General features: G+C 45.8%; 1 protein-coding gene across 2 annotated transcripts; it reads right to left on the bottom strand.

Moving 5' to 3' along the window:
• Positions 1-253: 253 nt before the first annotated feature.
• Positions 254-15,721, bottom strand: AK2 (adenylate kinase 2). 2 transcript variants are annotated; one of them, XM_040337015.1, is made up of 7 exons: positions 15,553-15,720; positions 10,310-10,435; positions 10,121-10,231; positions 5,573-5,667; positions 5,392-5,464; positions 1,197-1,392; positions 254-872 (listed from the first exon to the last, which is right to left on the bottom strand). In XM_040337015.1, exons 1-7 carry the CDS (start codon positions 15,643-15,645, stop codon positions 865-867), a joined length of 702 nt encoding a protein of 233 aa, XP_040192949.1. In that variant the 5' UTR covers positions 15,646-15,720; the 3' UTR covers positions 254-864. The 2 variants fall into 2 exon arrangements, with proteins under 2 accessions (XP_040192949.1, XP_040192948.1); XM_040337014.1 differs by lacking the exon at positions 254-872 and having other exon boundaries at positions 988-1,392; positions 15,553-15,721.
• Positions 15,722-21,982: the final 6,261 nt, after the last annotated feature.

Here is a 21,982-nt window from a genome sequence, read left to right as displayed (position 1 = left end):
ATGGTTTAGTAAAATGAAAAAGCTCTGAACTCCTGCACAGAGCTCCATAAACATGCAATGGTGGAATGGCCCTGAGTGCACCATGGAAACATGTGCTTGTGCGTCTTTACAACATTATGAAATGAAAGAAACCCTAATTACTTTCACAAGTATCCTGAGTGTCATGCCACTCTGTTAACGGTGTAATAAATCTAAGCATTATTAATTCTAGCCTAAACGCATTCGCTTGTTAAAAATAATAAATACAATCAAATCACACCTGCACACATTTTATTGCTTCTGTAAGTAACAATGCACTGGCTGTTAATCTCCAAGTAAAAGAGACAAGTGATTGAGAATAAAAACAAACGTAGTCACAGACTCCGCATCCAATGTTAGCAATGCTGCGAGATTGTCATAAGTCACTCTACAAAATGAGCCCTTTATACCACACTTATGGCAATCGCACACAAAGATAATACTTCAGCTGACAGGAAACCATCTAATACACAGACAAGTGAAAAACATTCATAATTTTTAATATAATATTTGATTTTAATGTCCAAATCTCCTTTCGAAACCAGACTTGAACGATATGTACCTGAGTGATAGAGCAGGCATTCTGTATGGATAATGATTCAGTCACACATACCTCAACAATGAGGTTAAACCCAATGTAGCTTCTACAACAGAAGAAGCTTTAAGACTTATGATGATGAATGCAGTGGCAGGGGATCTAGGAGAATGGAGGAGCACCACAAACAGCGAGACAACAGCAGTAGGAGGAGGAGTTGACAAGGGTACTCAATCATCAGTCTACCGTACAGTGCCCTAGTGCACAGGGTTTGGGCACAGCAGACAACACACTTCTGGGATGACAGGTAATCAGTGCGCTGGAATGAATAAAAGAAAAAAAAAATGTAACTTAAAATATAAAAATGAACTCAAATTCCATACCCACAAAAGATCAAGACAAAGGACGAAAGAATTTCTAAAATTAGAAAAATAAATTATTCAGTTTGCCAGCACTTTTATTGGAGGGATGAAAGCAAAAGTCGCTTGCCAATAGTTATAAGTGTGCACATAGGTTTAACATTCCTTTGTAAACAAGACATCCCTTTAGAATAGACAGCCTCAAGGAGTATATTAATGTTCTGAAAAGTTGATGAAATTATTTGCACCCAAGAAGATTTACAAAAATATAACAAGGTCTTTACTGCGAGCTCTGGAGAAAGCTGCCAGGATGCTTGCGAACACCACATCTGGAGACTGTGAAGCATCTACTGCTTTATGGATTCCATGGCGTTGGTAATATTCGACAAGTGGTGAAGTCATAGTGTGATAGGCCTCCAGTCGAGACTTCAGGGTAGCTTCATTATCATCAGAACGTCTCACCAAAGGCTCACCAGTCACCTGCAAAAGCAGTTAGTCTCTATAAATGAGAAGCCCTGGTAACAGTCACACAGACCTTTATAAATGTGGGGAAAAAAAATAATTTTTATATCACTGGAGGCAGAAGCTTCTGACAATAGATGCCCAGCAAAAGCCACAAAAACATATCAAACTAAGTAATTACATTACGCAACATTTGCATTCTGTTCAAAGAATATAAAACTTTCATGCAATATCAAAATACAGCCCCTTCTATGGGCCAAATAAATGTTTCCAGTTTTTTGCCTCAAACAATGAGTCACACGCTGAAGAGCGTGTGCCTCTTTTTAGCATACAGTGGAACCTCCGATTACGAGCATAATCTGTTCCAAGAGAATCCTCGTAATCCAAAGTACATATCAAAGCGAGTTTCTTCATTGAAGTCAATGAAAACAAAAATAATTTGTTCCACATTGACTTCAAATGGTATGCAATACCGCATGTGGCCAGAGGTGGGGGGCGCCAACACTCGCAAACCGAGTCAGGATTTTTAAAAATACAGTGCTCGTATTTCAAAACGCTCGTTAACCACGTTACTCACAATCCGAGGTACCACTGTACTTTGCTTGAGCTGGTCTGAAAACCAGGATATTGAAAGGCAATGTGTAAGAATATATGCAGTGGGTATAGAAAAGAATCACCCACCTTTAAAATTGTGTTTTGTTGCCTTGCAGACAGAAATGAAAACAGACAGCTTGTTTTTATCTAGCTGTATTTACTCAGTGCAAGTTATAACATCCAAGTGAAAAATATAACACCATGTCATAATTTTATTTTTAAAAGAATCACCGAGTTGGAAAAAAGGATCACCTCCTCCAAAAAAATGACTTGTAAACTCAATCAGGTATAGGTAAATCACCCACTCAATGACACACAAAGCCATAGGCTTTCAACTGTGGTCATTTTGATTAGCTTAGCATGAAAAGAGCTTTCCTGAATGGGTGGCAAGGCACTGTCAAAAGAACTCTGGAATAAAGTTGTGGACAGGCACAAGTCAGGAGATGGATACAAAAACATTTCAAAGGCTTTATCAATGCCTAGAAGCACAGTGAAGGTCATTAGGAAGTGGAAGGTGTTTGGTACAAGACAAATCCTCCCTGGACATCACTCCAAACTGGATAAAAGACATCGGAGAAAGCTGGTCAGAGGGGCTACCAAGAGGTCTACAGCAACTCTTAAAGGGGTGTTCCAGCCTTTTTTTAAGTTTATTAAAAGTCAGCAGCTACAAAAAAGGTGTAGCTGCTGGCTTTTAATAAACAGACACTTACCTGCTCCACGGCTCCAGCGACACGCCGGCCGGGGCTCCGCTCCTCGCCCCCCCCCGGCGTCTTCATTTCTGGTGTGGGCACCCGGCAGTGACAGCTTTCGGCTTCACGGCCGGGCACCCACTGCGCATGCGGCGCCGTCCGATTGAACAGGCGCTTGCCTACAGGGAGGGGCTGCAATAAGGCGATTAAGCTAATCGCCTTACCAGCCCCTCGTCAGAAGGAGGAAGTGGGACAGGAAGTCCCCTTCTCCTAAAGCCCCCACTCCCCCCCCCCCCCCCAAAAAAAAAAAATTACATGCCAATTACATGGTCATTGTGTGCATGTGACATCAGAAATTCTCCACCAATGTGGGAGAGGTGCAAGAAAAAAAAAATCCACATGCAGTCTTAACTGAACATTTTCCAAGATTCTGAGGCCACATGGAAAAAGGTGTTCTGGTCAGATGAGACTAAAATATTATTTTGCCTTAATACAAAACAATGTCAGGTGGAATTCCAACACAGCTAATCATTACATGACAATGACCCAAAGAACATAGCAAATAATGATCACACAGTGGTTGAAGGAGAAAAAGGGTGGGTGTCCTTGCATGGGAAAAAGGGGGAGGGTGATCCCTTTTCCAACTCGGCTATTTGGTTTTGGAATTTTATTTAGGACATGTTGGTGTTATAAGTTGCAGAGTAAAACAGCTGGATACAACAAGAACACTTTTTTTTTTTACTATCAGGCTGCAAAGCAACCCGAGAGAAGCACCGTATGCATGTATACACAATTTTTTTGGAGGATGGCTGCCACCATTAGTTTACAACTTTTTCCATTGGACTTATAAACCCCCCCCCCCCCCCCTTCATTATAGTTGAGTCGCCCCACTGATTTTAATTGATTAATGTGCCCACTGATATAATTGTTACTATCTACAGGGCTTTTATTGTGTATATTTATTCTGCTGGTTTATTTTGTATGTTGCGCCACTTCTTTTACCCCTTCTCTTTGATGTAAAACGGCATTATACTGATGCTACAACCTTAAATGATTTCTGGTGCTGGACTCTGATACACCTAATCTGTTCTTGCCTCCCCCCCCCCCCCCCCCCACGCCAAGATCATACTTACCTAGGTGGCAGTAGTGTATTTAGGTTTTGTGTTGCCCTAGGCCTGACTAAACTTCTGCACCTCCTAATTTAAATACAACCCACCCCTTCCAGTCAAGGCCACACCCTGTTTTTTTTTTTTTAAAAACCCCGCCCTGGGGGTGGGCAATGGCTTCCCTTAATTTGCATAGTTTTTCTCTCACTTCCTGTTTGGCAATGGGGCAGGAAGTGAAGGAAAATCTCTGCAATTGGACAGGGATGGTGTAAAAAAAAAAAAAAAAAACTGTCAGGGGCTATCTCTGATAATTTTATTGAGAGGACTAAGAAAATATAACCATGCCAATGGTGCAACAGAAACATAGCACAGTGAGGAAGGTTTGTGGTCCAAGATGATAGGACAGTCAAAATTAGAAGCACCCCACCTGCCCCTCCCACACACACACAGTTGCGGAATGCTGGGTGGAAGCAGAGCGGCCGCTTTATGGGGGCGCTAGGCTAATTTGCCTAACAGTGTAGTGCAAGCCGGCGGAGACTCTCTTTGTGCTGCCCCCCTGCAAAGTGCTTCCCTGGGCCTTGTTGGCCTAGGCCTGGATACAGCGTTGCTAGGTGGATGCATCATCTGTCCCCCTGCCAGCTCTAACACTGAGAACTGAGCAATCCAACACTGCTGATAGCTCGGTTCTCAGAGCTCCCTCAGCGGAGAGCTGGTGACTGACTGTCACTGCTCTGCCCCACCGCTCACTGGAGCACCGGGCTGTGGAGGGGGCGGGAGCATCTAGCTCAGGTTTTTTATTTTTTAAATGTATAGATTTTTATGGTCACATATCAAAAGGTAACAAAGTAGTGAATACAAGAAAAAGTACTTTACCATTTTTAGGAACATATGTAACATGTCACAAAGTAAAGAGTATACAACATGAAATGTGCCGCTGTAACAGAAGTGTGGTAGATTCGATATAATCAATAGTTTAATGAACATTGTAGATGACCAAGGCAGCCGACGAAAGATGAGGTCATATAGAGTTATGTTTGTTACGCAAGGGTGGAGGGGGAGCGATTTCACCCAAGCACCCCTAAAAGGAATCAAGACTGTGCCTGGGTAAAAGACTCCCCCTGTCCTCTCCTGGAAGCCTAGCTCAGGTTTTTAGCAGCTCACGAGAGGCTGAGCCAGGTGTCGGTCCGGGCATGTGGGCGGATCTAGACTTCATCGTCACAATCTTGCCCAAGCTGGGTCTGGCTCTGATGTCAGCCGACAGCTACTGAAAACAGGTCACAGGAGTGCAGAAAGAAACGCACTCCTTTAATCCATTTGGAGAAGTATAGCCAAACAAGCTGTAACACATTTCTTTATTAGACCAGAGCCATTCTTTAAATTACCCTCTATCAACAGTTAGCATATTATACTTTAAGCTCTTTAGTTAATGTTCCCATTTTACACGATAAGCGTCTACAAGGTCCAGTTCTCAGGAACTAATAGTTTGTGTATTCTAGCACTCCACAGAATCATATGTGCAATAACTGGTGTGGTTCTTGTGTGAACCTGTCAAAGTCTAGGAAGCATTACTTGCTACTGGTATGCAAAGGACTAGCGGAAATGTTGGTTGTAATGCACTGCAAACTCACGTCATCTTTCATGTGTTCTTTAGGAGGATTGAACTCTTCGTGGTATGATCGTCCACTCTGTTGGTGTATCAACCTACAGCAACAGATAAGAATGTAGTCAACATAAAAGTAACAAAAACAATCCAAAATACCATAGGAGGCCAGAATGGAGTGAATCCAAGAAAAATGTTGCTGCTGTTACCTGCCACAGATCCTTCTTACAAGCAAAGAATCATCTACACTAAATTCAATGACTGAATCTAGTTTTTCTTGACGCTTTTCAAGAAGTTCATCAAGCTAAAAATACAAGAATGACATCATATTACAACATAGGAAATATACAGCTTTATTTGCTGCTCTATCTGCAAAACTATTAGACTGCTTTCACACCTGAACGTGGCGTTTGAGCTTTTTTCGTGTGTTCCTATGCACTTTTTTTTTTTTATTAAATTTGTTCCATAATTTGTTGTTTGTCAGCTTTTTACTATTTTTTTTTAACCACTTGCCTCCAGGGCACTTTCATCCCCTTCCTGCCCAAACAAAATTGACGTCCTTCCCACCCCCACAAATGGAGCTTTCTTTTGGTGGTATTTGATCACCTCTGCACCACTGACACGACAGGGAGCAGTAGGTCCCCGACATGTCACTAGGCACAACAGGGAAATGCCTTGTTTACATAGGCATCTCCCCGTTGTGCCTCTCCTTGTCATGGTCCCGGGCCACCGGCGAACAGAGTTTGCGGGGCATGCTCATGGAGGACGCGTGCGCCCGCCACATGGCAAGTTAAAGGGGACGTACCTGTATGCCCATTTGCCCACCACTGCCATTGTGCCGAGGTATGTCGGCGTGCAGCAGTCAGCAAGTGGTTACATTTTCCAAAAAAAAAAAAAAAAGTATATAATATATACACACACACACACACATACACACAGGGAGTGCAGAAGTATTAATCAACTTCCTTTCCTTTGGCAAAATGGGTCAAAAGAAGGACTTGACAGGCTCAGAAAAGTCAAAAATAGTGAGATATCTTGCAGAGGGATGCAGCACTCTTAAAATTGCAAAGCTTCTGAAGCGTGATCATCGAACAATCAAGCGTTTCATTCAAAATAGTCAACAGGGTCGCAAGAAGCGTGTGGAAAAACCAAGGCGCAAAATAACTGCCCATGAACTGAGAAAAGTCAAGCGTGCAGCTGCCAAGATGCCACCAGTTTGGCCATATTTCAGAGCTGCAACATCACTGGAGTGCCCAAAAGCACAAGGTGTGCAATACTCAGAGACATGGCCAAGGTAAGAAAGGCTGAAAGACGACCACCACTGAACAAGACACACAAGCTGAAACGTCAAGACTGGGCCAAGAAATATCTCAAGACTGATTTTTCTAAGGTTTTATGGACTGATGAAATGAGAGCGAGTCTTGATGGGCCAGATGGATGGGCCCGTGGCTGGATTGGTAAAGGGCAGAGAGCTCCAGTCCGACTCAGACGCCAGCAAGGTGGAGGTGGAGTACTGGTTTGGGCTGGTATCATCAAAGATGAGCTTGTGGGGCCTTTTCGGGTTGAGGATGGAGTCAAGCTCAACTCCCAGTCCTACTGCCAGTTTCTGGAAGACACCTTCTTCAAGCAGTGGTACAGGAAGAAGTCTGCATCCTTCAAGAAAAACATGATTTTCATGCAGGACAATGCTCCATCACACGCGTCCAAGTACTCCACAGCGTGGCTGGCAAGAAAGGGTATAAAAGAAGAAAAACTAATGACATGGCCTCCTTGTTCACCTGATCTGAACCCCATTGAGAACCTGTGGTCCATCATCAAATGTGAGATTTACAAGGAGGAAAAACAGTACACCTCTCTGAACAGTGTCTGGGAGGCTGTGGTTGCTGCTGCACGCAATGTTGATGGTGAACAGATCAAAACACTGACAGAATCCATGGATGGCAGGCTTTTGAGTGTCCATGCAAAGAAAGGTGGCTATATTGGTCACTGATTTGTTTTTGTTTTGTTTTTGAATGTCAGGAATGTATATTTGTGAATGCTGAGATGTTATATTGGTTTCACTGGTAAAAATAAATAATTGAAATGGGTATATATTTTTTTTTGTTAAGTTGCCTAATAATTATGCACCGTAATAGTCACCTGCACACACAGATATCCCCCTAAAATAGCTAAAACTAAAAACAAACTAAAAACTACTTCCAAAAATATTCAGCTTTGATATTAATGAGTTTATTATTGAGAACATGGTTGTTCAATAATAAAATTAATCCTCAAAAATACAACTTGCCTAATAATTCTGCACTCCCTGTGTGTGTATATATATATATATATATATATATATATATATATATATATATATATATATATATATATATATATATATATTTTTTTTTTTTTTGTCAGTAAATTTTCTTAATAAGTAGTTTTTACTCCTTCACTGATGAGGCAGTACTTATGGGCACCGACAGGCGTGTTATTGTAATTTAGTGCACTGATGATCAGTGCCCCAATTACATTTCTTGATGTCCCCTGGGAGGAGATGCTGCCGATTGGCTCTCCTTGCTACACACCGTCAGTGTGTTACATCTTCTCCAACTAAAAAGATGTAACCAGTAAAAATATTTAAAGCGTCACCTATGGGGATTTTTAAGTAGCGAAGTTTGGCGCCATTCCACAAGCGTGTGCAATTTTGAAGGGTGACATGTTGGGTATCTATTGACTCGGCGTAACTTCATCTTTCATATTATGCAAAAACATTGGGCTAACTTTATGTTTTGTTTTTTTTAAAGCACAATACAGTTTTATTTCCAAAAAAAACGCATTAGAAAAATTGCTGTGAAAATAACGTGCGCGATAAAAAGTTGCAACGACCGCCATTGTATTCTCTAGGGTTTTTGCTAAAAAAGCATATATAATGTTTTGGGGTTCTATGCAATTTTCTAGCAAATAAATGATTTTTCCATGTAGGAGAGGAATGTCAGAATTGGTCTGGGTGTTCCAGAACGCCTGATGGTGCTCCCTGCATGTCGGGCCTCTGTATGTGGCCACGCTGTGTAAAAGTCTGACACATGTGGTATCGCCATACTCAGGAGGAATAGCAGAATGTGTTTTGGGGTGTAATTTGTGGTATGCATATGCTGTGTGTGAGAAATAACCTGCGAATATGAACATTTTGTTAAAAAAAAAAAAAAAAAAAAATCTTGATTTTGCAAAGAATTGTGGGGGAAAAATGACAACTTCAAAAAAACTCACCATGCCTCTTTCTAAATACCTTGGAATGTCTTCTTTCCAAAAAGGGGTCATTTGGGGGTTATTTGTACTTTTCTGGCATGTTAGGCCCCATACACACGATAGAATCCATCCGCAGATAAATCCCAGCAAATGGGTTTCTGCGGATAGATCCAATGGTGTGTACACGCCAGCGGATCTGTTTCCGCGGAGAAATCTCCTCTGGGATGGATTCCAGCAGATCGGATATTTGCTGACATGCACAACAAATCCATCTGCTGGAATCCATTCCAACGGATGGATCCGCTCGTCTGTACAGACTTACCGGATCCATCCGTCCAAAGGGATTCCCCGCACGCGTCGTAATGATTTGACGCATGCGTGGAATTCCTTATATGACAGCGTCGCGCGCGTCATAATAGCGGCGACGGCGCGACACGTCATCGCCAGAGGATTTCAGCGCGGATTTCAATGCGATGGTGTGTACACGCCATCGCATAGAAATCTTCTGAAATCCTCGAGAGGATTTATCCGCGGATACGGTCCGCTGGACCGTATCTGCGGATAAATCCTCTCGTGTGTATGGGGCCTTTGGGTCTCAAGAAACAAGAGAGTAATTGGTACCATAGCTTGTAGACCCTATAACTTTCACCCAGACTAAATAATAACCACATTTTTTTTTTTACCAAAGATATGTAGCAGTATACATTTTAGGCCAAATTTATGAAGAAAATTTCATTTTTTGCAAAATGTTATTATTTAAATGAAGAAAAATTCATTTTTTTACAAAATTTTCTTTTTTCATTTATAGCGAAAAAAATAAAAACCGCAGAGGTGATCAAATACCACCAAAAGAAAGCTCTATTTGTGGGGAAAAAAAAGACCAAAATTTCATTTGGTTACAGTGTTGTATGACCGAGTTATTGTCATTCAAAATGTGAGAGCACCGAAAGCTGAAAATTGGTCTGGTGATTACGGGGATTAACATCTGAGGCCTCGTACACACGGCCGAGGAACTCGACGTGCCAAACACGTCGAGTTCCTCGGCGAGTTCAGCCCTGAAGCCGCCGAGGAGCTCGGCGGGCCGAGTTCTCCCATAGAACAACGAGAAAATAGAGAACGTGTTCTCCATTTTCTCGACGAGTTCCTCGGCGGCTCCATCGGGCCGAAAGTGTACACACGACAGAGTTTCTCGGCAGAATCCGGCTCTGACCGAGTTTCTCGCCGAATTCTGCCGAGAAACTCTGTCGTGTGAACGAGGCCTGACTGGTTATCCCTTGCTCTACGCAAAGCTACTGGCGTTTTTATAACGTCATTTTAACGTCCAGTGTGCATGGAGCCTTATACTTTTCTTAGAAAAAGTTCTCTAACAAATCTGCATGAAAGTTATGTAGATGTGACATTTTGGATGACTTTTCCTATCTTCAAAAGGTTGTCTTTTGTGAATGCACATCTGTCTGCATATACTCAAACACAAGAAAAAAAAAAAAAAAATTTTTTTTTTTTTTTATGCCCATTTCAGAAGTTACCATTTCTGCTTGCTTGACAGTACGAGGAAATCCATCCAACAGGAATCCCTTTTTACATGGCGGTGTATCCAGGTTATTTTCAATCAGTTCTACAACCATTTCATCACTGACCTAAACACAGAACAAAGCAATCACGTTAGTGTTAAGACAAGTAAACAATAGTTTACGTAGCTTTCGACAAACACCAACCAGTTTTCCTGCATCCATTGTAGTTTTCAGACGTTTTCCCAGCTCCGATCCCGATGCAACCATAGCTCTTAACATATCTCCTGTGGCAAGGTGACAAACGCAGTATTTTTCTGCTAGTTTTGGGGCCTGAAATAAATGGAAAGATTGTAAATGAAGGTGCATGTAAAATCAATATTCCATGCCATATTCATAGCTTTTGGATAATTCTATCAACGAAGATGTATGCAATTGTAGCTAGACCATTTGCTGATAAAGTACACATTTACTTAGCAGAAGACAATAGCCAGGGTGTACTATGCCATCTGTTTCCCCAGTGGACATCCCTAACCCCAACTCCATCATGAGAAACATTGGTGAAGTGAATCTCATGGCTCCTTACTTTGGAATGCATCCTCCAAAACATTTCTATGGAATAATAAATAGAGGTCGACCGATATATCGGTCGGCCGATATATCGGCCGATATTTGGCAGTTTTTAAGAAATCGGCATCGGCCGATTATTGTAAAAAAATCGGCCGATTTTCGGCTGCCGCGCTAAACCCCGCTCCACGAGAAATGAATCCTTCAGCCACGCTGCTGGTAGCCTGCGCGCCGGCCCCTCCCCCCCCCTACCTCGACGGGCTGTAGCAGAAAGCAAACTTGTCACAAGCCCGAGCAGCTGCAGTAGTTGCTTGTCTGCGCGAAGAGATCACAAAAGCTTCCTGCATGCTGGGACGGTGGCGGGATTACTTAACATGGGCTCTAGGCTACGGCAGCCGTAGCCTAGAGCCCATGTTAAGTAATCCCGCCACCGTCCCAGCATGCAGGAAGCTTTTGTGATCTCTTCGCGCAGACAAGCAACTACTGCAGCTGCTCGGGCTTGTGACAAGTTTGCTTTCTGCTACAGCCCGTCGAGGTAGGGGGGGGCGGGGCCGGCGCGCAGGCTACCAGCAGCGTGGCTGAAGGATTCATTTCTCGTGCTGCTGGAGACTGGGGTAATGTACAGTATTCCTATCATCTCTGATAGGTGCCTCGGCTCTCTAGTGATTGTACTCCAACTCACGTGGGAGCTCACAGGTGTCATCCAATGGACAGTGCTGGAGGGAACAGTGTGTACATGTTAGAGCACACACCTCTCCTGTATACACACTCATTTTATCCATCCCCACCCACGGCCAGCTCCATCCATCCACCCCCCTCTACAAAGCATCTCCCACCCACGGCCAGCTCCATCCATCCATCCCCCTTCACAATACATCCCCCCACCCACGGCCAGCTCGCTCCATCCATCCATCCCCCTTCACAATGCATCCCCCACCCACGGCCAGCTCCATCCATCACCCTTCACAATACATCCCCCACCCACGGCCAGCTCGCTCCATCCATCCATCCCCCTTCACAATGCATCCCCCACCCACGGCCAGCTCCATCCATCCATCCCCCTTCACAATACATCCCCCACCCACGGCCAGCTCCATCCATCCATCCCCCTTCACAATACATCCCCCACCCACGGCCAGCTCGCTCCATCCATCCATCCCCCTTCACAATACATCCCCCACCCACAGCCAGCTCCATTCATCACCCTTCACAATACATCCCCCACCCACGGCCAGCTCGCTCCATCCATCCATCCCCCTTCACAATGCATCCCCCACCCACGGCCAGCTCCATCCATCCATCCCCCACCAACGGCCAGCTCCATCCATCCATCCCCTTTCACAATGCATCCCCCACCCACGGCCAGCTCGCTCCATCCATCCATCCCCCTTCACAATGCATCCCCCACCCACGGCCAGCTCCATCCATCCATCCCCCACCAACGGCCAGCTCCATCCATCCATCCCCTTTCACAATGCATCCCCCACCCACGGCCAGCTGCATCCATCCATCCCCCTTCACAATACATCCCCCACCCATGGCCAGCTCCATCCATCCACCCCCCTTCACAATGCATCCCCCACCCACGGCCAGCTGCATCCATCCATCCCCCTTCACAATTTATCCCCCACCCACGGCCAGCTCGCTCCATCCATCTATCCCCCTTCACAATGCATCCCCCACCCACGGCCAGCTGCATCCATCCATCCCCCCTCTACAATGCATCCCTCACCCACGGCCAGCTCCATCCATCTTCACAATGCATCCCCCACCCACGGCCAGCTCCATCCATCCCCCTTCACAATACATCCCCCACCCACGGCCAGCTGCATCCATCCACCCCCTCCCTCCATCCACAGCCAGCACCATCCATCTCTTCCCCTCCACAAAGCATCCCCCCTCCAAGGCCAGCAACATCCAGCCATCCCCCTCCACAATGCATCCCCCAGGCACAGCCAGCACCATCTTTCCCCCTCCACAACGCATCTCCCACCCACGCCCAGCACCATCCATCCTCCTCCACAATGCATCCCAATCCAAAAATCGGCCCAAAATATCGGCCGCAAAAATCGGCCTCATATATCGGCCATCGGCTCCCCCGATTTCTAAATATCGGCATCGGCATCGGCCAGAGAAAAACCCATATCGGTCGACCTCTAATAATAAATGTTGGTCTTAACGAGTCCCACTTTCCAGGATACACTGCAGCCATAGGGCCTAGTCACACCTGGTCATTTCAACAAAAATTGATTGAATACTTTCTAAAGGCGCTGACCTGGAACAAGTAGGCAGATTGAACATTTTAACTTCACTTGCTGTATACTTGTTCTGGGTCAGAAATGATTTCAAGAACTACCAAATTATTTTCAAAAGGACATCAGTAATGGAAGCATATACAAGTCCATCCTAACTGTCTGTTTGCGCTATGTAACATGTGCAACAAAAGCATAGTCCTCACAGGAATCTATTGATCTGCTTTAACAGGGTCAGCCACTGCAGAGTACTTTACCCTCAGAACACTTCCTTTCCACAGATGCAACTTCCAATGACAGTTCAAAGTTTCCAAGCAATTAACAATAGATGTAGTTTATTTCTTTAGGTGTATAGTTCCATGTATAACCAAGCTCACTAAACTTGATGTGCAACAATGTAATCAAAAAGAAATCTGGCACTATGTTTTTTTTACCCTTATGCATCTGGATCCAGCAATGTCAACAAGAGCCTTGCCTCTTCGGGGACTTGCATTCCTGATTGGCTTTTGGCAGCAGCGGGAGCCATTAGAATCCACTGGTGTCAATCACAGCCATTTAGGAAACTGAGGGGGCAAGCCGGGCAACAGCCAGGAAGTGCGCTTGCTTGTGTGCCCACAGCAGGAGGTAGAGGCCAGGAGTGCTGGCGTGGGACTCGAAAAGGAGGATATGGGCTGCTTTATGCAAAACCATTGCACAGAGCAGGCAGAGGTTTTTTTTTTAACAACTTTACCAAAATCGTCATACCTGTACGTCAGTACTTTGATGCTAAATACCATTATGGCAGCAGATAGCTCCCATAACCCTGGTATTTTCAGTAACTACGTGCATTTCTCTTCAAGATAAAAGCGGTCTCTGCGGCGGATTGGCTGCAAAATCACTTTTATCAGTGGTGGGAGAGGAGTCCCCCCCCCCCCCTGCGCTCCCATCGTACTCGCAGCTTACGTCCGTTTCCCTCACTGCCTGGATGCAAAGATAGCCCCTGCTCGGCTCCATGGCATTGGAGGGCGGAAGTGACGTTAAGCGTCACTCCTGCCCAATGCTCCAAAAACTGGGATTTTTTTTATATTGCAGGTCTTTTTTGACCCCAGATCTCACATTGAAGAGGTCCTGTCATGCTTTTTTTCTCTATTACAAAGGATGTTTACATTGTGACCCAAATTTATTTAAAAAAAAAAAAAAAAAAAAAAAAAAAAGAAGGACAGTTTAAAAATAAAAAAGATAAAATAAGAAAAATACATTTTAAAGCACCCCGTAACACCGAGCTTGCACAAAGAATTGAACGCATACGCCTGCATATGAAAACTGTATTCAAACCACACACGTGAGGTATTGCCGCGATCATTAGAGCGAGAACAATAATTCTACCACTAGACCTCCTTTAACGCAAAACTGGTAACCTGCAGAAATTGGACGTCGCCAGTGGAGATTAAGTGCCAAAGTTTGTCACCATTCCACGATGGGGGCACAGTTTCGAAGCGTGTCAGATTGGGTATCAATTTACTCTGCGTAACATAACCTGATCACTGTATATATGGCACTGGCAGGTAAGGAGACGAGACCGAGAGATCGAGATCACTAGGAACAGCTGATCTCCCTCTACTGTCAGAACGGGGATGTTTGATTACATTGACAGATGCCCGCTTTGGCTCCTTCCTGTGATCGCGGGTGGACAGCGAGTTCACCGGACCCGTGGGCGCAAAAGCCAGTGCACAAACCAACTTACCAGTGCATTGATTCAGGCAGTCAAGCCAACTTGCCGCAGTACAACTTTGGCGGCTGTTCGGCAACTGGTTAAACACCACTAAAAGAAAGCTGTGTGTGAACAAAAGGGTACAGTCCTGCATGACTTCATACTTCGATAGCGCTGAAAACTGGCCTGGGGGGTGAAAGCACCTAGTAGGCAAGAAGTTAAAAATAAATATATGCACGTATATTTTCAGGTAAAAAAAAAAAAAAAAAAAAGTGCATTTTATTTTCTTAGGAGCCTGCAGAGTATTGCACCTGCAATCAACAGATCACGGGTGCAATGTCAGGCATACAGAACTTGTAGTTTCCTCAGTCACAAATTACTGGAAATGAATCACGCGGTTGATGCGCTTGTGCACGGTTTCTAAACTGCAGCGGGGGGAGTAATAAGATACCCCCCCTTCTCAAGGGGGTGCTGCCTAGCAACAGATTACACCCTAAATAAGGGTGTAACCTGTTACTAAAGGTGAACTTTGTCTTTACTATTCAGCTGTGCAATATTAATGTGGGCGTATTTATCCAGTTCTGGGTGGAGCGAGATAGATACAATGCTGGTTTGGACAATTGACAGAATTATTATAGAGTTGCTCTGTACGAACTGCCCTCATTCAAAGAGTGTAGCCAGTGTATATGACTCAATGATAGGAGATCACAGTTCATAGCCAGTAGCTATAGCAATTTCCTGACAGCCTGAAATACACCATTCCTCCACTGAGCGGGCCTATCACCATAGCACGTTGTGGGATAGGTTGCCCAATCACAGGCTGACACGTCACTACACTCACGGTCCATTATCCAGGCATTCATAGTAGTTAGCATAAGATATGCCGAGCTGCAGACGTTGTGCAATTATAAAGTGACCGCATACAATGCCGTGCTATTTACCTGAGTCCCCTTGCCGGCTCCGGGCGGTCCCAGTAGGATGGCTTTGATCCCGTCCATGACGGAACCGCGCTCGGTGCCCTCTCTAGGAGCCATGTTTCATACAAACCAGCCGCCGTCAGCGTTCCCAACCACCTTCACACTCTCAAAGGCCAGCCCTCCCAGCTCGCAACGTAATTGGACAGGTGGCCTGCGTGACTTTTGAAACGAGTGTCCTATTGGACACAAAGCGTGTCAATTAAAAACCATATTTGGCCAACATAAAGATCATTGGACAGTTGTGAGATTGTGGGTTGTCCTGTAAGGGCGGGAAGCGGAAGATCGCTAAGGTGTCCCGACTGTAGGGGGAACACGTGGCTTACAAGGGGCGTGGCTTGTTCGTCAAAATGTCACCTTGTGGACTATTAGTGTGTACGAATGTGATCTAGCTAGGCTATGACATGGAATGCCATTATCAATGGGACACAGTCACAGATAGATAAACACTATCGGTAGGCTGTAAAGATAGAGCACCCTCTGAAGCTGACAATCTTTACATTAGCTTATGTTGCAAATATGACTCAGGAATTTTCTGCATGTGTGTGCTGTGCTGATACTTTACCCATAGCAACTTGATAAAGATTGTGGGGCAGATCCTCAAAGAAATTACGCCAGCGTATCACTTGATACGCCACGTAATTTCAAATTACCCTCAAACCAAGATACGACGGCATGTGGGTTAGATCCGACAGGCGTACGGCTTCGTACGCCTTCGGATCTTAGATGCAATACTTCGGTGTCCGCTGGGTGGAGTTCGCGTCGTTTTCAGCGTCGGGTATGCAAATTAGCGATTTACGACGATCCACGAACGTACGCGCGGCCGTCGCATTCTGTTACGTCGGCTTTTTCCGGCGTATAGTTAAAGCTGGTGTTTTGCGGCGTATAGTTAAAGCTGGTGTTTTGCTGCGTATAGTTAGAATTGCCATGTTAAGTACGGCCGTCGTTCCCGCTTTTATCCCTGGTTCACAGTGGGTACGATTTGGAACGATTTGAGATGCGATTTGACATGTCAAATCGCATCTCAAATCGTCGGCAATGGCACTGTCCTAATCAGTGCGACGCCGCATCTGCGATTTCAAAAAGTAGTTCCTGTACTACTTTTTGCGATTTCGGGCCGCGATTTACATTAAATTAGGTCCGAAATCGCGGTAAAATCACGCATTTTACCGCGATTTTGAATTCGCAGCAGTGTGAACCTAGGCTAAATCTGAATTTTTTATTTTTGTTTGCGTAAGTCGTCCGTGAATCGGAATGTACGTAAGTCACGTGTAAGTTAAAAAAATGACGTCCTAGCGACGTCATTTAGCGCAATGCACGGCGGGAAATTTTGGAACGGCGCATGCGCAGTTTATTCGGCGCAGGGACGCGCTTCATTTAAATGAAACACGCCCCCTAATCGATTTGAATTCCGCGCCGTTACGCCGCTTGAGATACACTACGCCGCCATAACTTACGGCGCAAATTCTTTGAGGATTCAAAGCAGCCAAAAGTAAGTTACAGCGGCGTAGCGTATCTCACATACGCTGTGCCGATGTATTTGTATGTGGATCTACCCCAATGTTCTTTAGCAGGGAACATACATTCCACATTAATAATTATGCTACTAAAATGAGTGCATGTTGTAAATTGCCTCCAGCATTGCTCCTGTTTCTTCTTACTGGAGGCTACCATTTTGCTGAAGCCCAGAGCCCCTGAACAGCAGTAAATTATAAGGCCCGGGTTCACACTATGTGCGGAGAAGCTCGCAGCAGGGGATCCGGTGCGTACCTCTTCTTCATTTCCGGGCTGAATTTTTTCCTGAACTTGGACCTGAAACAAAGCCAAAGACGCACAGGACCCCTGTGCAATCCGCTCTGCGGCTTCCCTGGAGATGTGCAAACCGGCTCCATCAAGAGCATGGCACAAGTTCCTGTCATGTGAATTGGATGCGAGCAAACCCTCATCCAAATTGCATCAGTGTGAACCCAATTAAAGCGGAACTTAACCCATTGATTTATTGGTTTAAAAAAACGTTACATTCCTGGAATGCCGTTGTCTTGTCAATCTAGTTCCCCTATCGATATGGTTCACTGCGCAGGCGCAGACGAAGCCCACGGAAATCTCCGAACCTCGGGCAGCATCCAGGCTCATTCCTTAACATCCCAGTGGATTGGAGGATGTTAAAAAAAAAAGGAGGCCAAGCGCAGCGAGCCGTCCAAGCGAAGCGAGGATGTGAGGCCGACCGGCCACTTACAGCAAATTCCACACCGCCCTGGACCTCTTGCTACAGTTGCTCAGGTTTGGTAATTTCCGTTGGCTCGGATTGTGCCTGCGCAGTCAAGAGGGGAACCATATCGATGTAATGTAAAAGGGGTCCAGAGATGTGCTGTTGTGTAATGTAAAAGGGGTCCAGAGATGCGGTGCCGTAATGTAAAAGGGGTCCAGAGATGTGGTGCTGTGTAATGTAAAAGGGGTCCAGAGATGCGGTGCTGTGTAATGTAAAAGGGGTCCAGAGATGCGGTGCCGTGTAATGTAAAAGGATTCCAGAGATGTGGTGCCGTGTAATGTAAAAGGGGTCCAGAGTGCTGTGTAATGTAAAAGGGGTCCAGAGATGCGGTGCTGTGTAATGTAAAAGAGGTAAAGAGATGTGGTGCTGTGTAATGTAAAAGGGGTCCAGAGATGCGGTGCTGTGTAATGTAAAAGAGGTAAAGAGATGTGGTGCTGTGTAATGTAAAAGGGGTCTAGAGATGCGGTGCTGTGTAATGTAAAAGGGGTCCAGAGATGCAGTGCTGTGTATTGTAAAAGAGGTAAAGAGATGTGGTGCCGTGTAATGTAAAAGGGGTCCAGAGTGCTGTGTAATGTAAAAGGGGTCCAGAGATGCGGTGCTGTGTAATGTAAAAGGGGTCTAGAGATGCGGTGCTGTGTAATGTAGAGGGGTCCAGAGATGCAGTGCTGTGTATTGTAAAAGAGGTAAAGAGATGTGGTGCCGTGTAATGTAAAAGGGGTCCAGAGTGCTGTGTAATGTAAAAGGGGTCCAGAGATGCGGTGCTGTGTAATGTAAAAGAGGTAAAGAGATGTGGTGCTGTGTAATGTAAAAGGGGTCTAGAGATGCGGTGCTGTGTAATGTAAAAGGGGTCCAGAGATGCAGTGCTGTGTATTGTAAAAGGGGTCCAGAGGTGCGGGGGGCTGTGTAATGTAAAGGGGGTCCAGAGGTGCTGGGGCTGTGTAATGTAAAAGGTGTCCCGAGGTGCAGTGCTGTGTAATGTAAAAGGGGTGCAGGGTGCTGTATAATGTAAAAGGATGCATCTGTTTGGTCATGTGCCTGGCACATGACTTGGGCTACTTTCACACTGGGGCGTTGCGCCGTCGGCAGTAAAGCGTCGCTATTTTAGCAGCACTTTACTGGAGCCTGCAGCGCCTATGATGGACGTCCCACTGGTCCAATCTGTGACCACGGGACGTGTGATGTCCATCATAGGCGCCGCAAGCTTAGAAGGCGGGAATTACAATGCCGCCCGGTGCGCTGCCAGGTCAGGGCAGGTCAGTGTAGTCAGGTCAGTGTAGTGTATGCAGGTCATTGTAGTCAGGTCAGGTCAGTGTATGCAATGCAGGTCAGGACAGTGTGGTCAGGTCAGTGTATGCAGGTCAGGTTAGTGTATGCAATGCAGGTCAGGTCAGTGTAGTCAGGTCAGTGATTGTGTATGTAGGTCAGGTCAGTGTATGCAATGCAGGTCAGTGTAGTGTAGTCAGGTCAGTGTGGTCAGGTCAGTGTATGCAGGTCAGGTCAGTGAGGTCAGGTCAGGTAAGTGTAGTCAGGTCAGGTCAGTGTATGCAATGCAGGTCAGGTCAGTGTATGCAATGCAGGGCAGGTCAGTGTAGTCAGGTCAGTGAGGTCAGGTTAGTGTAGTCAGGTCAGGTTAGTGTAGTGTATGCAGGTCAGGTCAGTGTATGCAGGTCAGTGTAGTGTATGCAGGTCAGGTCAGTGTGGTCAGGTCAGTGTATGCAGGTCAGGTCAGTGTATGCAATGCAGGTCAGTGTAGTGTATGCAGGTCAGTGTATGCAGGTCAGTGTAGTGTAGTCAGGTCAGTGAGGTCAGGTCAGTGTAGTGTGGTCAGGTCAGTGTAGTGTAGTCAGGTCAGTGTAGTGTATGCAGGTCAGGTCAGTGTAGTCAGGTCAGTGTAGTGTATGCAAGTCAGGTCAGGTCAGTGTAGTGTATGCAGGTCAGGTCAGTGTAGTGTAGTCAGGTCAGTGTAGTGTATGCAGGTCAGGTCAGTGTAGTGTATGCAGGTCAGGGTAGTCAGGTCAGTGTATGCAGGTCAGGTCAGTGTAGTGTATGCAGGTCAGTGTAGTCAGGTCAGTGTAGTGTAGTCAGGTCAGTGTGGTCAGGTCAGTGTATGCAGGTCAGGTCAGTGAGGTCAGGTCAGGTAAGTGTAGTCAGGTCAGGTCAGTGTATGCAATGCAGGTCAGGTCAGTGTATGCAATGCAGGGCAGGTCAGTGTAGTCAGGTCAGTGAGGTCAGGTTAGTGTAGTCAGGTCAGGTTAGTGTAGTGTATGCAGGTCAGGTCAGTGTATGCAGGTCAGTGTAGTGTATGCAGGTCAGGTCAGTGTGGTCAGGTCAGTGTATGCAGGTCAGGTCAGTGTATGCAATGCAGGTCAGTGTAGTGTATGCAGGTCAGTGTATGCAGGTCAGTGTAGTGTAGTCAGGTCAGTGAGGTCAGGTCAGTGTAGTGTGGTCAGGTCAGTGTAGTGTAGTCAGGTCAGTGTAGTGTATGCAGGTCAGGTCAGTGTAGTCAGGTCAGTGTAGTGTATGCAAGTCAGGTCAGGTCAGTGTAGTGTATGCAGGTCAGGTCAGTGTAGTGTATGCAGGTCAGTGTAGTGTAGTCAGGTCAGTGTAGTGTATGCAGGTCAGGTCAGTGTAGTGTATGCAGGTCAGGGTAGTCAGGTCAGTGTATGCAGGTCAGGTCAGTGTAGTGTATGCAGGTCAGTGTAGTCAGGTCAGTGTAGTGTAGTCAGGTCAGTGTGGTCAGGTCAGTGTATGCAGGTCAGGTCAGTGAGGTCAGGTCAGGTAAGTGTAGTCAGGTCAGGTCAGTGTATGCAATGCAGGTCAGGTCAGTGTATGCAATGCAGGGCAGGTCAGTGTAGTCAGGTCAGTGAGGTCAGGTTAGTGTAGTCAGGTTAGTGTAGTGTATGCAGGTCAGGTCAGTGTATGCAGGTCAGTGTAGTGTATGCAGGTCAGGTCAGTGTGGTCAGGTCAGTGTATGCAGGTCAGGTCAGTGTATGCAATGCAGGTCAGTGTAGTGTATGCAGGTCAGTGTATGCAGGTCAGTGTAGTGTAGTCAGGTCAGTGAGGTCAGGTCAGTGTATGCAGGTCAGGTCAGTGTAGTGTATGCAGGTCAGTGTAGTCAGGTCAGTGTAGTGTATGCAGGTCAGGTCAGGGTAGTCAGGTCAGTGTAGTGTATGCAGGTCAGGTCAGTGTAGTCAGGTCAGTGTAGTGTATGCAGGTCAGTGTATGCAATGCAGGTCAGGTCAGTGTAGTCAGGTCAGTGTGGTCAGGTCAGTGTATGCAATGCAGGTCAGGTTAGTGTATGCAATGCAGGTCAGGTCAGTGTAGTCAGGTCAGTGTAGTGTAGTGTATGCAGGTCAGGTCAGTGTAGTGTATGCAGGTCAGGCGATCTGCGATTTTTATCAGGACTGCGCTATTTTGGCGGACACATCGTACACTTTTGACACATGCTCTGTCACGAGTGATCGCGGGTGCCCTAGTTGCCAAAAAAAAAAAGCCAATGTACGGTAACACCAATTTGCCCAGCCGAGTCTACCTGTCACAGTAAAACTGCGGCGGCTGGTCGGCAAGTGGTTCTAAAGGCAGAAGTTTTCCTATCCTAATGCATTCTATACATTAAGATAAAAAAAAAACTTCTGTGTGCAGCAGCCCCCCTACTACTTACCTGAGCCCGATCTTCCTCCAGCGATGTTGCACGAGTGCCTCAGCTGTCCGGGACTCTCACCCTTGTTGGCTGAGACACAGCAATCAAAGTCAGTTAGCCAATCAGGAGGGAGAGGGGGTGGGCCAAACCACGACTCCATATCTGAATTGACCCACAAAGCTTCATATAAATAAGTCATATTTACCAAGATCATCATAAGTAAAAGAAAATCACACATTTTGGGTGGACATGAGAACAGGAATAGAGGGGAAATCTTCCATTGGAGACACTAGTTCTGGTGACAAACTGGGATTTCCTTACCTAGTGGGATTTCCTCTCACTTCCTGTTTAGGCTACAGGAAAGAAGTATTTTCTCAAGTCGTCTTCCAGGACGGCACCTTGAGAGTAGACTGGCTCCACCTGACAGGAAACACAATCAGAAAGAGGTTTAAAAGCCCCGCCCCTCCCCGTGCACCTCAGTTATTGAT

Source organism: Rana temporaria, chromosome 2 (assembly GCF_905171775.1).
Source record: "Rana temporaria chromosome 2, aRanTem1.1, whole genome shotgun sequence".
NCBI classification, from domain to species: Eukaryota; Metazoa; Chordata; class Amphibia; order Anura; family Ranidae; genus Rana; species Rana temporaria.
Note: the sequence above shows the minus strand (reverse complement) of the source record. Positions and strands in the feature narration are given on the sequence as shown.

What these genes read in the sequence shown, in the direction of transcription:
- AK2 (XM_040337014.1), bottom strand. Translation starts at nt 15,645, where the DNA reads ATGGCTCCTAGAGAGGGCACCGAGCGCGGTTCCGTCATGGACGGGATC. An exon ending in GAGCCGGCAAGGGGACTCAG is followed by an intron (nt 10,436 to 15,552) that starts GTAAATAGCACG and finishes CATTTATTTCAG; the next exon opens with GCCCCAAAACTAGCAGAAAA. An exon ending in GTAAGAAGGATCTGTGGCAG is followed by an intron (nt 5,465 to 5,572) that starts GTAACAGCAGCA and finishes CTGTTGCTGTAG; the next exon opens with GTTGATACACCAACAGAGTG.